This window comes from Calypte anna, chromosome Z, assembly GCF_003957555.1.
Source record: "Calypte anna isolate BGI_N300 chromosome Z, bCalAnn1_v1.p, whole genome shotgun sequence".
Lineage (NCBI taxonomy): Eukaryota > Metazoa > Chordata > Aves > Apodiformes > Trochilidae > Calypte > Calypte anna.
The window spans coordinates 72766082-72782495 of record NC_044274.1 but is presented as its reverse complement, the minus strand read 5'-3'; the positions used below and the strand labels follow the sequence as shown (position 1 = coordinate 72782495).

The window sequence follows — 16414 nt, the reverse complement described above, 5'->3', positions numbered from 1 at the left end:
CAACCCTCTGCCAGAGCAGGACCAACACTGGATCAGGTCACTCAGAAATGCATCCAGATGGGTCTGGAAAGGCTCCAGAGAAGGAGACTCCAGAACCTCACTGGGCAGCCTGGGCCAGGGCTCTGTAACCCTTACAGGAAAGAAATTCTTCCTCACGTTGGGATGGAACTTCCCAGGCTTTATCTTGAACCCATTGCCCCGTGTGTCCTGTTACAGGCACAAGTGAGCAGAGGTTGTCCCTCCCTTGGTTCCCATCCCTCAGCTATTTATACACATTCATCACAGCCCCTCTCAGCTTCTCCTCTCCAGACCAAACAGCCCCAGCTCTCTCAGCCTTTCTTCATCAGACAAGGTGTTCCAGTCCCTTCATCATCCTCATAAATAATCCTCATTGTTTCCTCATGGAAGTGTTATTTTGCTACTCAAGGACTGGAGGTTTATGGGTTTGTTCCTAGGGGTAAAAGGTTCCTCACTGAGAGCTCCAGGGCTGTGTTTTTGGCCACCATTAGTCCAGCATGACACAAGCAAAGAAAATGCATTTGTCTTCTGATAGTGACAGGGCCACAGGAGACACAGAATACCAGGGGAACACCCTTGCTTTCAGTGGTGGTTTCACACCCTCTCTCTGAACCCATCACAGTTTAGCCTGGCTTTGCCTCAGCCACTTTGGGTTGTACAGAGTTGAGCTTTCATACCAACTCAGGCAACAAAATGTAGTTTGCAGCATCTGACTGGAGTCCCTGTCATTCCCAGACAGCATCTTCTCAACTTTTCAGATTTTACTTCTGTTCTTGAAACTCTCCTATGATTTTTTGTTTTTATGATCTATGTCTTTATCTTCAGCTTAGCACCTATCAACAGGACACCTGTCCATCATAAAATAGTTTTATTCTCTTCACTAAAAAAGCCTCACTTAAAGTTTTGTTGTTTTGTTTTTCTTGTTTTCACCAGGCTTAATTCTATTAACTTCATCAGTTGCTTTTAATTATGACTTACTTATTTCTCCTGGCTTTTAAATCCTTGTTTTGTAAATGCACTTTAACCTGGGGAAGAGAAAGGCTTGCCATTAGAGATGTAATCCTTTCCTAAATCACCCTATTTTATCATGGGCTTGGAAGCAACGTGGGTGGTAATCAAGGTTTCATGGGAATTAATTCCATAAAGGCTGGGGGCAGTCATCTGCTTCATTTACTTTGGTTTCACCAAATGTAAAATATTGTTATGGTTAAAAATCAGCATAGAAGGGGCAACTATTATTGACCAAGCAGTATTTCAATCTGTAATCTACAATTTCATATGAAGGAGGAGGAGGAGGAGATGGTCTCAGTGCTCACACTGGGTTCATTGCCTTTCATGAATGCAGCTCAGAATATCAACATTAATTTGACTTTGCTTTCACAGTTTATGCTAAAAGCCATCCCCTAGCAAACACCTTGCTTCTCAGATAACCTGAGCCTCCTGCAAACAAACAAATCACAGAAATTAAATAGTAATAAAGCTGTTGTTAGCTTTGTATAATAAATTTCATCTACTATTTAAATGGCAATTATTTCCAGAATTGTAGCCATGAAAACGATGAAATTGATTCCAGTCACAACCCATCTTTCTTTGGAAAGGAAATACCAGCATTGTTTGAAAAATGGATTATTAAGAACCTTGGTACACTCAAGGTGGCTCATATGTTGTATTTGCTAACACAGGGCCTTGCTGGAAGAAAATAAATGCAGCTTTTCCTGAGCCCAGGTTATTTTCTCCACAAATCTTTGGAGCAGGAAATAAAAAACAGCTAAAAGTTGTAGGGCATGTGGAATTAGTTTAAGCAAAGCCCAGCCCTGATCCTTCTGACCACCTTGTCTGTCCTGTGTTGTTTTGTCTGTTCCTTCCTTGGAGTATGTCACCAAATTTAGTTTGAGCTCAGAAGGTGCAGAAGTGTGGAAATAGTGATTTTTTTCTTCTTCTTTTCTCTGTCTCTCCATCTTTTTCTTATATTTTGGGTGTTTGTGGGGTTTCTTGTTTGTTTGGGTTTTGGGGGGGTTTGTTTTTTTGTTTTTAGGGAACAACTTAAATCAGATTTAAGTATTTTCAAGAAGAGGTACAAGTTGGTATAGTAAAATATTTGTAAAGACAACATAATCCCAGCTGAGTTCTGGAGATGTCAGGAAGGTGCTGGCTTTGTTACAGTGACTTCTTTCCTCACACAACTTAATTACAAATCAAGGTAACTTCACAATTGAAGCAGAATCTGTCAAAAGAAACCGAAGAGGCAAAGTGTATGCATGTTTGAAAACCAGCAAAATACCTGTCATTTCTGTATGGCTTTTTTTTTTTATTATTCCACCTGCTAGATGAGAAAACAGGTTGTTTTCCTGTTTTTCCAGTACTTGGAAGTATGTTTGTGCAGGAATACAGCAGGTATCCCTTCCCTGATGACAGATTAAATACTCTGGGTATGCACTGCACCTCCTCAGAAGCTGCATTCCTGTGGATAGTGATGCTCCCATTGCCAAAGCTTTAAGGATGTAACAGATGGTACAGAAATAACAATAATTCACAAGTGACTCACTGCAGGGGATGGAGTTGGTTGTGCTTATGGTTATCCTAAAAAAACAAAAATAATTCTTACTTTATCATTAATTATAATTATTAATCTTGACTGAGGTTTTAAAATCTTTCATGCTGCCTGAGGAACTGGGTGTTTTGCTCCTCTGTACTCAGACCTGGAAGAAGTTTTGTTGTTCCTGCCTGTCTGTCTTAGATTGTTCATTTTTAGACAAACTCTGTTCTGTAGCTCAAAACTTCCCAACATCCTCATGAGACTTCTTGACAGCATCGTTGCAGCACCAGTGTTTGTGAAGTCACTCCAGATGATTATAAGTTAAATGATGTTCTGTTCTATTAAGAAAACAAAAATGACAGCAAGTGAACCAATATATGTTCTGCCAATTAAATATCAGGAGAAGAAAGAAAAATTAAATGCAACAGATGCTCATTTCCTAGGTGCTGGACTTTGGAGTTAATTAGAGAGACTGTTGAATTGTGTGATTTGTGGTGGTAAAATGTTGAATAACTTTTTAATCCATTATTTTGAAAATCTTGAAATCTTTATATTTCCATTTCTTGTCTGAGCTTTCTTTGTGGGTTTTTTTTGTTGTTTTTCTTGTTGTTGCTGAGGAAACACCAATGAAGTTCAAACTAGATGTCAGGATAATAAGTGTAGCAATCCATTGGGCATGTTGAACATAAACTTTTGATGTGTGTAGGCAGGGAAAAAAATGAAAACAAATTTTAGTGGTGATGCTTCATTTGAAACCCAAATAATGTGGCACTTTTGTGAGAGTGCTGTTGGCTCTGCATGGGTTTCACATTACAAGTAGCTTGGATTTAAATATGCAAAGCTTTTGGGGGAATAAAACACAGGCTGTCAGGGAGGGAGGAGGCCCAGCTGAGGAATAATCCATGGGATGGGTTGATGGACCCAGGCAGCACCTTCTTGGATTCTTCTAGGAGGGTAAAGTCTGTTGGAGCTGGCAGACAGGAGGAGAGCATTTGCTGATGGCAGATCTATCAGAGGCCCCAGAAGATGTGTCCTGCTTTCGAGGCACAAAAGTTGAATCTGTTGTTTAAAAAAATGCCCACATTTTAGGAGACACAAAGACTCTTGATAAACTTAACAGAAATGCAACTGTGATAAGACTTCCACATCACCATAAATCGATGGCCTTGTCAACAAAGGTCCAAAAATGTATAGAAAACTGAGTAAGCAGAGGGAATTAAATTATTTCTGCAATGACCCTTTCACTGTGTCCATAGCTAGCCTTTTCCATGCTTTTGGAGCCACAGGCTGCACTAACTGTGTAACAAAGGCAGCTGGAGCAACATCTCCCATATATTTCATGTTGAATGTTATCAAGGAAAAATATTCCTCACCAGACAATCAGGGATTTAGAAGAGATGGTGACATGGACCAGCAGTACATCTGAGACCTTCAGCACATGTTGATCCCAGAGAGGTTCATAGCTGCAGGATCTGGGGTTTTCTGTTTTCTTGCTGACTTTCCTGGTGCCTCCATCAGTGCAGGAACCACTGCAGCATCCCAGGGAACTTCCTTATCCCACTTTGTGACTGATGAGTTAGAGAGGGAATGCACAACATATGAGGTTGGTACCTTCAGCATGTTCATAAACCAGAGACCTGGCTTATAGAAGGTTGTGTTTCGAAACTAATGCAGTGACAAGAGAAGTTCAGTCAATATGCACTATTTAAGTGACAAATAAAAACCCTACAAGTGAAATAAAAACCCTACAAATACTCAAAAAAAAAAAAAACCAAACCAAAAAAATCAGATTGTCCATTCTGCCAGATATTTTTATATTAATCCATCACACAAGTACTTTCGCAACTGAACTGATCCATGGTTCTTTTCTGACAGTCAGAAATTCTTTTTATTTTAACTGCTTCTGTTACTTTTCTGTAGGATGGTGAAAAAAAAGGATTTATGAACAGAATCTATGCCATCCAGGAGGTGTGTGTCAGTGTCCAGAATATTCTTGATGAAGTGGCTTCCTTGGGAGAAAGGATCAAGAAGTAAGTGATGACAAGGGTGCTGGATTGCTCTCCAATATTGTTGGTATATTTTCCAAGCTGAGAAACAAAGTGTAAGACATTTATTATAATTTATTTTTAATTTTTTGGATGATGCATTGTTGAAACTCTCCTATATTTGCATTTCTTTCTGGAGGCCCTCAGTGAACTCAAACCTTGTTGGGTTAATTTTGGAATTTAGACGCGTTTTGACTGGGGGGAAAAGTCAGAACTAAGTCTTTGCAGTAAAACAGAAAGAGCAGCTTGTTGTGAGGCTTAACAGTACTTATGTAAAAGTAATAGAAGAAGCAAATAAGGAGCAAATAAGGGGAACATACAGGTGTTCAGTTGGTGGAAGTGTTGTACTTCTGTGAGTTAGCAAAACCTTTCCTTCTGGAACATTTGCAATTTGTATTCATGATACATAGGAATTGCAAACAAATTCAGGCCTCAGGCAGGAGAGGTTCTGGGATTTATTGCAGGAAGTTTGGTGAATTTCTGGCATGGTCAGCAGACAGCAGTTTAGGGTTTATTATTTAAGGTCAGAAGATGCCATCAGCTGGGAGGCAGGGACAGGAATGGCTTTGGATTCCTGCTCCCCAAAAGCCAGGAGCATCTCAGCCTTGCTGGATGGGTGCTGTTCCCACCTTTCTGCTGCAGGCAAAGGGGACTGGAGGAGGAGTTCATAGAAGTTCATAGGATCAGCCTTGTTGGAAAGGACCCCTGAGATCAATTCCAAGCCCTTGATCCACTGCCACTGTGGTTTCTAGAGAGATGACCTGGGAGCCACTCATGGAAAAGCTTTGCAGAAGTTTTTGTTGTGAAGCAAAGTGTCTGACAGGAGTCAGAGCTTTGTGTTCCCTTCCTCTGGGTCTCACCTACAAGCACCAGGCACCTGATGGAGCATCTGGTCCAGAGCTGGTGCCATCTGCAGCTTGACGCTGTTCTGGATCCATGGTCTGTGCAAAGGATACAGGCCCAAAATCTGGAACTGAATGTTAGGGAATTGATGCCTCAGGGGGAGGTCAGCTTGTAGGAAACATGAGGACTGTCCCTTTTTTTTTTTTTTTCCTTTTCTTTCTTCTTTCTTCCTTTTTCTTTTTTCCTTTTTCTTTTTTCCTTCTTCTTTTTTCTCTTTTCTTCCTTTTTCTTTCTTTGGGTCTTTTTTTTTTCTTCCTTCTTGCTCTTTCCTTTTTCCTTTTTTTCTTTTTTTCTTTCTTCTTTTTCTTTTTCCTTTTTTCTTTTTTAATTTTTCTTTTTTCTCTTTCTTCTTTCTCTTTTCTTCTTTTTTCCTTCTTCTTTCTTCTTTTTTCTTCCTTTTTTTTTTTTCTTTTTCCCTTTTCCCTTTTTCTTTCTTCGTTTTTCTTGTTTCCTTCTTTTCTCTTCTTTTTTCTTTTTTCTGTTTTCTGGGGGTTTCTTCTCTTTTCTTTTTCCCCCTAACCCTCTCATCAATGGCAAGCACACCAGAATGAGGATGAAGAGGAGGTTGCCATGTATGCATTTAAGAGCAAATCCCCTGATGGGGAATCCTGGGGAGCATTGCCATGGGGACACTCAAGGCAGGGCAGATCCACAGCATCAGGGACAGGCACAAGCACATCACGTGGCACCATATTTCCAGAGAAGCAAAGTGAGGCTCCCTCCCTGGAAGAAGAAATCTTTTATCCCAGGGCTGTTCTTGGGAGCTGCCCCAATGATTAAGTTTTCCCTAATTGCACATTTTGGAAGGTTTTTTTTTTTCTCCATTGCACACCACACAAGAGCAACAGAGTTTTCTAAACGGAGTGAAGACTCAATCTTCCTATAAATCCTTGTCATTTGTCCCTAAAAAAAAGAAAAAAAAAACAAAACTATAATGGGAAACCTGTACTGAGTGCTGTGCTAACAGAGCACAGAAGGAGGTTTGCTGAGCAGGGAGCCAGTGTTCCCACACATGGCATGTCTGTGATCCATTGCACACAGCCCAGTCACAGGAACACGAGCAGACCCTCAACCTTCTGTTCATCCCAAACACAGGCAGGAGAGGGGAAAAGAGCAGGTGTCCCCTGAGGAGAAAGGGGGTGATCCGGCACCAAGTGACACTAACATAATGTTCACTCTGGAGAGATGTCAGAATTGCCAGGGAGAAGAGAAGACAAATAAACAAGAGGAAGCCAGAGCTCATTATGAAAAAAATATGGCTAGCAATTCAGATAATTGCAATTATTCAGCCAGAGAAGCCAAAACAATGTAATCACAGGGATTGGGCCTGGAGCTAGCAGTAATACTTTTTTATAAAGAGTACCCTCAAGCTGTTTAGAGCCAAAGCCACGTTTTCCTTCTGGATAAATGTCATTCCACACCTTCAGCCCTTTGTGGGCAATCCCATTGGGACAAACTCCCTCCCAGCAGTGTTGCTGTGGGACATCCATAGGGGTTGGCCCCCTTCTCTTTCCCTGTGCATGGAGGTTGGGGAGCTGCAGCATGGATGCTGCTCTTTGGCTTCCACCCCCTCTCTGCCCACACCTCAACCTCTGAAAAGCAAGGTGATCAGCAGGTTGTGGGGTTTTTTTAATCACGGTTTGGACAGTGATTAAAATTTTTTAATTTTAATTAGTTTTTTTTAAGAACAGATGTTTTTATCTAGGACTTTTTTTTTTTTAAATCTGATGTTCTAAAACTCTGGGGGCACCCCAGAAGTTCTCTTCCTGTATCCATAAATGAATAATCTTGATGTGATTTTTTTTCTAGAATTAGAAATTTTTTCTTTGCCTTTCCTGTAATGTATTTTGTATTACAACATTCCCTTCTTTTTTTATCTCCTTTTGTCATTTTTTTCTTAATTTACTTTTTTTCCACCCAAACCATGCTTATTTCCTTCTTTCACCCACCAGTCTTGCATTATCCCTCTCTCCAGAGCTCTTCTGTCCCTTTCTCTTGCCTAACCACAGGGTCACAGAGTGTTAGGGATTAGTAGGGACCTCTGGAGATGATCTGGTCCCAGCCCCCTGTGCCAGGGCAGCTTCACCCAGAGCAGGTTGCACAGGATGCTGTCCAGATGAGTCTGGGATGTCTCCAGAGATGGACATGTCCATTAGCCTCACAGTAAACAAGTTCTTCTTCATATCTAGATGGAAGTTCTGCCTGGTACCTTTTTCTGTCACTGGGCACCCCTGAAAAAAGACTGGTCCCATCCTCCTTGGGTGTATGGATGAGTTTCCAGTTTTGCATACCTGCGCACTTGCCTTTCCCTGAATTTACCCCCAAAAAAAGAGGATTCCTGGCCTCATCAAGCAGAGGGGAAGGTCCCTGCTCAGCCTCTGGCTACTGCAGAACACTTTCAAGTGTTGTATCCTTCCTCTGTGCCTGTAGTGAATGAAGAAAGGAGATGTGAGTGTCTTGCATGATGCTGAAGCTGGGACCAGTTGGAAAACTGGAGCAGAGCCTCTTCTGGCAGATGTTAGCAGCTGGGCCAGGGGAGATGCCATTCCATGGGCTGGAGGATAAGGCAGAACCCCCTTTGGCTTCCCCTGGGAATGGGTCCAGGCTCAACCTCACCCTGATGCACAGCATCCACACCTATAGCTCCAGCTTGTTCTCACAGATGAGAACTGGCACTTCTCCCCCCTTTATTTGTTCTTCTGTTGGGTGACCATCATGATGACTTTTATTAACCTTTCTTTTAGTACATTCAACTGGACTGTCCCATTCCTGAGCTGGCTGGCAATTGTGGCCCTCTCCATCTTCACCATCATCCTGTATTTTGTTCCACTGAGATACATTGTCCTTGTCTGGGGTAAGTAAACCCTTTTTTAACTGTCTGCACCACTTAGAAAAAACTGTTTTTTAAGGGATGACTTACATTGTCAGTACTTTTCTATATTTATGGTCATGAAGCTGCCCCATGATGGAAACAGACAGGTTAGTTAAAAATCACAACTGTGTAAAGATTTAGGCCCACCTGCAAAATACATTTTTCTTGTCTGGCATTCTAGGCTTCATCATACTATAAACATGTAGCCATGAGGATCCTTCATATATCAAAGTGTAGCATTGTCTAGATATTACTCTGATTTATTTTCACCACTTATACACAAACAGAGGCATTTCAAACTATGTGGTGCATTTAGGACAATATGCCTTTTTTACTGCAGTACTTTATCTTGTGAAAGCCTGTGTAAACATAGCCACAAGAAACCTGTTTGAGGGGTCACCTTTAGTCCCATGGAAAGGTGTTTGTGGTATTTGTCTGGCTGATAATAACAGAGGCTGAGAGAAGGGTGGAATGGTGATTGATCCAGGCTCTCACTGCTTGTCCTTATATTTATTCTTTATACTGATTTTAAACAGCTACCATTGCCACATCTGTTGTTAGTGATGCCCCAGGGTTTCATTTGCACATTTTTATGTATTTTGCACTACCAGCAGCCGTGTCCCTTATTCAGACTTGTGATGAGCATTGTCTCAACTAATTCCATGGCTGGATTTTCTGCCTGAGGAAAAGGCAGCCTTTGTGATAACCCTCTGAACTCAAGAGAAGATGTAAAATCACTGAAGTGACTCCAAAGAATATTTTTGTAACGTATCAGTCAGTATATAGTGTTATTCTTAAAGAGTCTTCAAAAGCAAATGTAGCAGACTGTGGAAAATGGAGATGAAACAATATGGAGGGCTTTAATGTATTTTCTTTTTTTGTTTTTTTTTAGTATGTAACTAAAAAACAAAAACCAACTTCTTTTCCTGTCTGCGAATTTCACTTGTCCCCCACATACCCTGTGTTCCTTTAGTCTATCCCAAACTCTTAGCTTGTTCCCCCAGTTTCATTCTGCCTAGCAGGAAGGAAGTAGGACTCTTGTTCATGAACTTTGAAGTCCTTGGTCTGTGCCCCTTTTGTCTCATTTTTCAGGAAAAACTGACATCTTGTAGCCTTGATCTCATTCATCCCCTTGATTTCATTCATGAGCCTGAGATGGTAGCACCCTCCCAGACCCACAAAGCTATGCAGCCAGCACTGCTGTTTGAAGAGCCCCTGCCACGTGTCCCAGGAGGGGTCAAACTGCCCTAAAATGTCTCTGTTTGAGGTAAAGACTTCCAGACTGGAGTCCATGCCCACCCAGTAGCCAAAGGTTATTGTGAATCCACCTTGTTCTCTTTCACACACCCAGCCCCCAAATCTCTTCCCACCCTGCTCCCAAATTAGCCAGTCTAACTAGGTAAGACTTCAAGGCAGGGGGTTTAAAATGAGAATTTTTTAAATGTTATGCCTGGTCTTTTGTATAGCTGCCTTTCTCCTGCACCTCCCTAGGGAGTACCCAAGCAAGAAACCCTCAGTTCTTTCCTTTTTGGCCATGTTACTCCCCATGGAGACTGCTGGTCCCTCAATATGTGGTGTGTTAGCCATGGCAGAGCAGGAGCCACTTCTGCATTCTGATCCCATCTGCAGAGTGCTGGCAGCAGCTGTTTATATGGAAAAAGAGTATAAGGAAGTATTATTTCAATTAGAAACTTTTCAAGCTTTTGGAAAGGACCTAATCATAGAATCACAGAACTGGCTGGGTTGGAAGGGACCTCAGAGCTCATCAAGTCCAACCCTTGATCCAGTCCTGCTGCAGTTCCCAGCCCATGGCACTCAGTGCCACATCCAGGCTCTTTGGAAAGATCTCCAGACACGGAGAATCCACTACTTCCCTGGGCAGCCCATTCCAATGCCTGATCACCCTCTCCAGAAAGAAATTCTTTCTCATCTCCAACCTAAACCTCCCCTGGCACAACTTGAGACCCTGCCCTCTTGTCTTGCTGAGAATTGCCTGGGAAAAGAGCCCAACCCCCCCTGGCTCCAACCTCCTTTCAGGGAGTTGTAGAGAGTGATGAGGTCTCCCCTGAGCCTCCTCTTCTTCAGGCTGAACAGCCCCAGCTCCCTCAGCCTCTCCCCATATGGTCTGTGCTCGAGTCCCTTCACCAGCCTGGTTGCCCTCCTTTGGACCTGCTCCAGGACCTCGATATCCTTCCTAAACTGAGGGACCCAGAATCCCCTTGTTGCTGTGTTTTACTTCTGGAGTGCCCCATCTCATCTGCTCAGCTGTTTGCTTTTTGCAGTCCTTAACCATGATTTACTCATGATTTACTTTCACGAGGTGTCTGGCACTCTTTTTGTCAGGTAGACAAAGGGACACAGCTTCACCTCCCAGATTCACACATGTGTGGTTCAGGGATCACGTGCAATGGACATTGGGGCAGAACTCGAGTTCCTTGTCCTCATGCATAGAGTCTTCTGAAACAAAGGTGTTGGATCTCAGATGCACTTTCTCAGAAGCCACTGTTCAACCACCTGATCAAAGGGGGGGAGGGGGGGGGGGCAGCATCTCCCATATGCACAGTGGAACTGAGAATTTAATAGAATCATAGAATGGTTTGGATGGGAAAGGACCTTAAAGCTCACCCAATGCCACCCCTGCTATCATGGTCAGGGACCCTTCCCAAAGCTCAGGGTGCTCCAAGCCCCATCCAACCTTGGACACTGCCAGGGCTGAAGGAGGGGGTGGTCCAGCAGAGTGGTCCAACACAGCAGGAAGGATGGGATGGACCATCTTGTGTTCAGCAGAGAAAGGTGACAGCTCCTTCCCTCCTGAGGCATAGATGTGTTGCAACAGACTCCAGTACTTTGACAGAGAGAGAACCCAGGCTGTTGTTTTCTGGTTTCAGGCATCTGTGGAAGTTCCAAGAGCAAACTTCATAGAATCGTTTGGGTTGGAGGGGACCTTAAAGACCACACAATCCCAACCCCCCGTCATGGTCAGGGACCCCTCCCACAGCCCAGGGTGCTCCAAGCCCCATCCAAGGTGTCCATGAAAGCTTCCAGGGATGAGGAAACCATAATTAAAGCTCCTTGACTTTATCAGCAAGGAATCATGGAAGGGTTTGGGTTGGAGGGGACCTTAAAGCTCATCCAGTCCCAGCTGGACAATCCAGGGACCCCTCCCCAGCCCAGGGTGCTCCAAGCCCCATCCAACCTTCAGCACTGCCAGGGATGGGGCAGTCACAGCTTCTGGGGGCAACCTGGGCCAAGGATTTCTTCCTCATGTCCAACCCCAATCTCCCCTCTCCCATTTTAAACCCTTTCCTCTTCTCCTCTCCCTACCCCCCCGTGTCCAAAGCCCTCCCCCAGCTTTCTTGGAGCCCCTTCAGATATTGGAAGGTTGCTCTGAGCTCCCCTGGGAGCCTCCTCTTCTCCAGGCTGAACAACCCCAATCCCTCAGCCTGGCTTCCCAGGGAGCTGCTCAGCCCTCTGAGCATTTCAGGGGCTCTGCTCTGGATGTGTTCCAGGAGCTCTGTGTCCTTCTGATGCTGGGGACTCCAGACCTGGACCCAGCACTGCAGGGGAGGGATTTGTGCAGCAGGAGGCAAGAGTGCAGCCTGAAGACTCCATCCTGAAGCTTTCTGCCCTTGCTGAAGGTTTCATAGAAGCTTGGCCACCAGGTCTCTGCAGTTTACATCATCATGCCCTGCTTCATCCCAGAGCACATGGATGAAGCTCTCATGGGAAAAATACAAGAGCCTGACAGGGTGCATAACCATGAGAAAACAAATTTTATTTAAAACCTGCTTTCTGCTTCATTTGGGGAGAGTTTTCTTTGTGCTTTTGAACACTGATTGTCAGTAGGCACTGTAGGACCATGGTGTCTGCTGGAGACATCACAGAATCACACAGAATCACACATCTGTATCTGCCATTCCCTGACAGAGGTTTGTGTAAACTTGCCCCAGAGTCTTCACTTGATGCAGACTTCATGGCTCCCCAGGTGTTTCTCCATCCTTAACACTGGAAAGATTTCCTTTGTGTCTGAGCTGAATCCTCTGTCCCACTTGATTACTCCTTACTGATCATCTTTTCTTCTACAGAAACAGACTACATTTTATTCCTCTATATTTTGCAGCCCCCAGATAATAATCATAGTTTCTATTAGTTTCCTAAAAACCAGAAAAAGAAAACAAACAAACAAAAAAAAAACCAAACCAAAACCGAACCAAAGCAAACCAAAGCAAACCAACCAAAACAAAAAAAAGCCAAAACCAAAAGAAAACACACAAAAACCAAAACAAAACAAAAAACCAAATAAAGCCCACTGAAAAAAACACAAAAAACCAAAAAACAAACCTATAAAAGGAATTTGAAGAGGTCTCTGGAACTTTTTTGCACAGTGAAGCAGCAGGAACTAAAGCAGCAGATTCTGAGTTTTAGAGCCCAAGCTTACGTTTCATTCATTCATTCATTCATTCATTCACTGCTAATGTCAGATGTGGAAATGGATCCTAAAAACTTTTCTAGGACTTTGCCAACATCTTTTTTTTCTTTTTAATTACAGTAACTGTTGAACTTTCACCTTTACAGGCATCAACAAGTTCACCAAGAAGCTCCGAAGTCCGTACGCAATCGACAACAACGAGCTGCTTGACTTTCTCTCCAGAGTTCCTTCAGATGTGCAGCTGGTGTGTGCATTTCTCTAAGTGCTCATCTGGTGCTCAGTTTGGTGTCTGGCATCACCATTGTCCTGGGCAAGGTTTTGGTAGCAGGGCAGGGCTACAGAGGCAGCTTCTGTCAGTAGCTGGAAGGGACCCAGCCTGGGGCAGCCCTTGGAAGGAGTGCAGGGGAAGGGCATGAGGAGTCCTGTCCCTCAGGAGCAAGGAGCTGCAGAGACAATATGTGAAGACCTGACACCTCAGCCCCACTAACTTGGTAGTTAATTAACTAATTGCAGCAAGTCAGCTCTGATCTAGCCATGATCTTAATGGTGAGAGATCTCCCTGTCCTTATCTCGACCCAGGAACCTCTCATTATAACTTTTTTCCCCTGTGCAGATGACGAAGGGAGTGATGGACCAGCTGGTCCTGACAGCCAGACAGGGTCAAACATCCACAATGAATTTATTTTTGTTTGGGTTTTTTGGTTTTGGGGTTTTTTTGAGGTTTTGGGATTTTTTTTTAAAGACATTTAAAAGGAGTTAATTTGATTCAACTTGATATTCTTTGTCACAAAGAAGCTGCAGAGTCAAGCTGGGAATAGACCACGAACCTTGAGGAGGCTGATAGATTTTTCAAGAGAGGAATTAGCTGCTAGATTGGTCGTGTGTTTGAGGGTGCTTAGGAACAATCAGTAAAAAGAAAAGTATTTGGGAGGTGGCAGCAAGTCCTGGAGTTTGTATTAAGAAACCTCCCACACCCTGTGAGTCATAGAATCACAGAATCCCAGATTGGCTTGAGATGGAAGGGACCTTAAAGATCATCAAGATCCCACCCACCTGCATAGGCACGGTGACCTTTAACTACTTAAAGTTAGTGGTTAACATAAAGACACCTCCCCCAGCCCAGGGTGCTCCAAGCCCCATCCAAGGTGTCCATGAAAGCTTCCAGGGATGAGGCAACCATGATTAATGCTCCTTGACTTTATCAGCAAGGAATCATGGAAGGGTTTGGGTTGGAGGGGACCTTAAAGTTCATCCAGTCCCACCTGGACAATCCAGGGACCCCTCTCACAGCCCAGGGTGCTCCAAGCCCCATCCAACCTTCAGCACTGCCAGGGATGGGGCAGCCACAGCTTCTGGGGGCACCCAGGGGCTCAGCACCCTCACCCCAAAGGATTTCTCCTCTCCATCTCCCCTCTCCCAGCTCCAAACCCTTCCCCCTCAGAGGGTCCCATCCCTCCAGGCCCTTGTCCCAAGTCCCTCCCCAGCTTTCCTGGAGCCCCTTCAGGCACTGGAAGGTGCTCTAAGGTCTCTCCAGGACCTTTTTCTCTCTTCTCCTTCTCCCTTCTCCTTCTCCTTCTCCTCCTCCTCATTCCCCTCATCCCCCTCCCACTCCTCCTCATTTCTTTCCTCCTCCTCCTCCTTCTCCTCCTCCTCTTCCTTCTCCCTTCTCCCTTTTCCTTCTCCCTTCTCCTTCTCCTTCTCCTTCTCCTTCTCCTTCTCCTTCTCCTTCTCCTTCTCCTTCTCCTTCTTTCTCCTTCTCCTTCTCCTTCTCCTTCTCCTTCTCCTTCTCCTTCTCCTTCTCCTTCTCCTTCTCCTTCTCCTTCTCCTTCTCCTTCTCCTCCTCCTCATTCCCCTCATCCCCCTCCCGCTCCTCCTCCTCCTCTTTTCCTCCTCTTCCTCCTTCTCCTTCTCCTCCTCCTTTTCCTCCTCCCATCTCCCTTTTCCTTCTCCCTTCTCCTTCTCCTTTCCTGAACACCTCCAACTCTCTCCCTCTGGCTCCAGAGCAGGGCTGCAGTTGGGCAACCCCAGCAGAAGGTGCAAGCACTGGGATAAACTCGTGTCTGTAAATCCCCCCCCCAGTATCACAAAGATTTTGTAGATCCCAAGATTTCCAGTTAGATTTTTTCATCCAGATCTGGCTCAAACAGGAGGTATGGGTGGATGTACCCACACTCTGCATCTGGTCCCCTCTGTGGCAGCCTTGGAGAACAAGCAAGTTGTAAAGAGAAATTGCAAAGAACATTCACTGAAAGGGGATGCTGTTTATTCCATGGAATAAAACAAACCACGGAGAAAACAAACCAAGCAGCCTTCTTAGAGCTTACCTGAGAACATAGCTTGGTTTCCAGGATTTTCCTCATGCAGTTTTCCCAGGCTGCTGGTGCTGAATCACAGCTGCAAATCCCACATAGTTTGCAGGGGGATAGTTTTCTTTTGCCTTCTTTTTTTTTATTTTTTATTTTTATTTTTTTCTACCTGAAGAAAAAAAATAGATTTTTTTTCCTCTAACAAGTACCACCTGACCAGTTTCTTTCTGAAAATTGTGTTTAAACAGGTGCAGTACCAGGAACTGAAACAAGACCCCAGTCACAGCCCAAGCAAGAGGAAGAAAAACAACCCTACCTAGCCAGCTCCACATGTTGGGGAGACTCACATCTGGTGGGGGGGGAAGATAAAAAGAAAAACCCTGCAGCCTAAGCAGTGTTTCCTTTCTCTAAGCCTCTTATTTATTTTGCCTTTTTATCTAATGGGGGGATTTTGTAAATACTGTAAAAAGGCATTTCTCATTGAAGATATTTCTCGCACTGTAAAGACACATTTGACAAAGGTTTCTAGTAGAGCTTTTGCCATTTGACAGCCTTGTTAGAAACAGCCTAAGAATCAGTAGAGTCTGAAATTATCATTATGCACAGCTACTTGATGGTCAGAGGTACCTGAAATACTCAAATCATGCCGACTAAATCTGCAAAAGGTGTAAAATTTAAATCTGGCTGAAAGTATTCGGTCGGATTTTATTTGTGAGCATCAATATTTTTATCCAGTAAGTCACCGTTACTATTTTCTATGTTTTATACATTTCAAATGGAAATACAATGCAGTGGAGCCTACTGCACTTAAGTTTTAGCAGATTTTTTTGAACTCCAGACCCTGATGTTAACTCCTGGTGAAACATTTTCCTGTGCAGTGGGGCTGCTTATAAGATAATGAGAAACACCAAGTGCAAATCTCTTTCTGGAGCTCCCAACAGAGGTTCCTGCTGTTTTTATCATTCCATTATAAGACCTCAAAATCTCTGCCTATTTCAAAATACTGCCAGGTTTGTAACTAATTGCCTATCTGATTTTTCTATGTGTACCAGTAATCTTCGTTTGTACTACATAGTTCAGTGAATGAAGTTCATAGTTCTGCTGTGATGGAAATACTATCAAACTAACTCCATATTGCTTTGGGTGTCGTGCTATGAACACCTTTTGTGCACATGGCTATTTTAATATGGAAGTCTTGCAGAAAATGTTTTTGCTTTCAAACCACGAGATCATATTAATAAGCTTTATGATATAACACATTTACCTGTTGCCAGTGTGAATTATAGTGTAGAGGACAAAAATGCA

The 16414-nt window shown here is 43.6% G+C and overlaps 1 protein-coding gene across 1 annotated transcript; it reads left to right on the top strand.

The window, feature by feature from the left end:
• Nucleotides 1–4488: 4488 nt before the first annotated feature.
• Nucleotides 4489–15600, top strand: MCTP1 (multiple C2 and transmembrane domain containing 1). The gene is made up of 4 exons (XM_030467653.1): nucleotides 4489–4584; nucleotides 8247–8356; nucleotides 12950–13047; nucleotides 15358–15600. The coding sequence occupies exons 1-4, from the start codon at nucleotides 4496–4498 to the stop codon at nucleotides 15427–15429; spliced, it is 369 nt and encodes a 122-aa protein (XP_030323513.1). The 5' UTR covers nucleotides 4489–4495; the 3' UTR covers nucleotides 15430–15600.
• The last annotated feature ends 814 nt before the right edge of the window (nucleotides 15601–16414 follow it).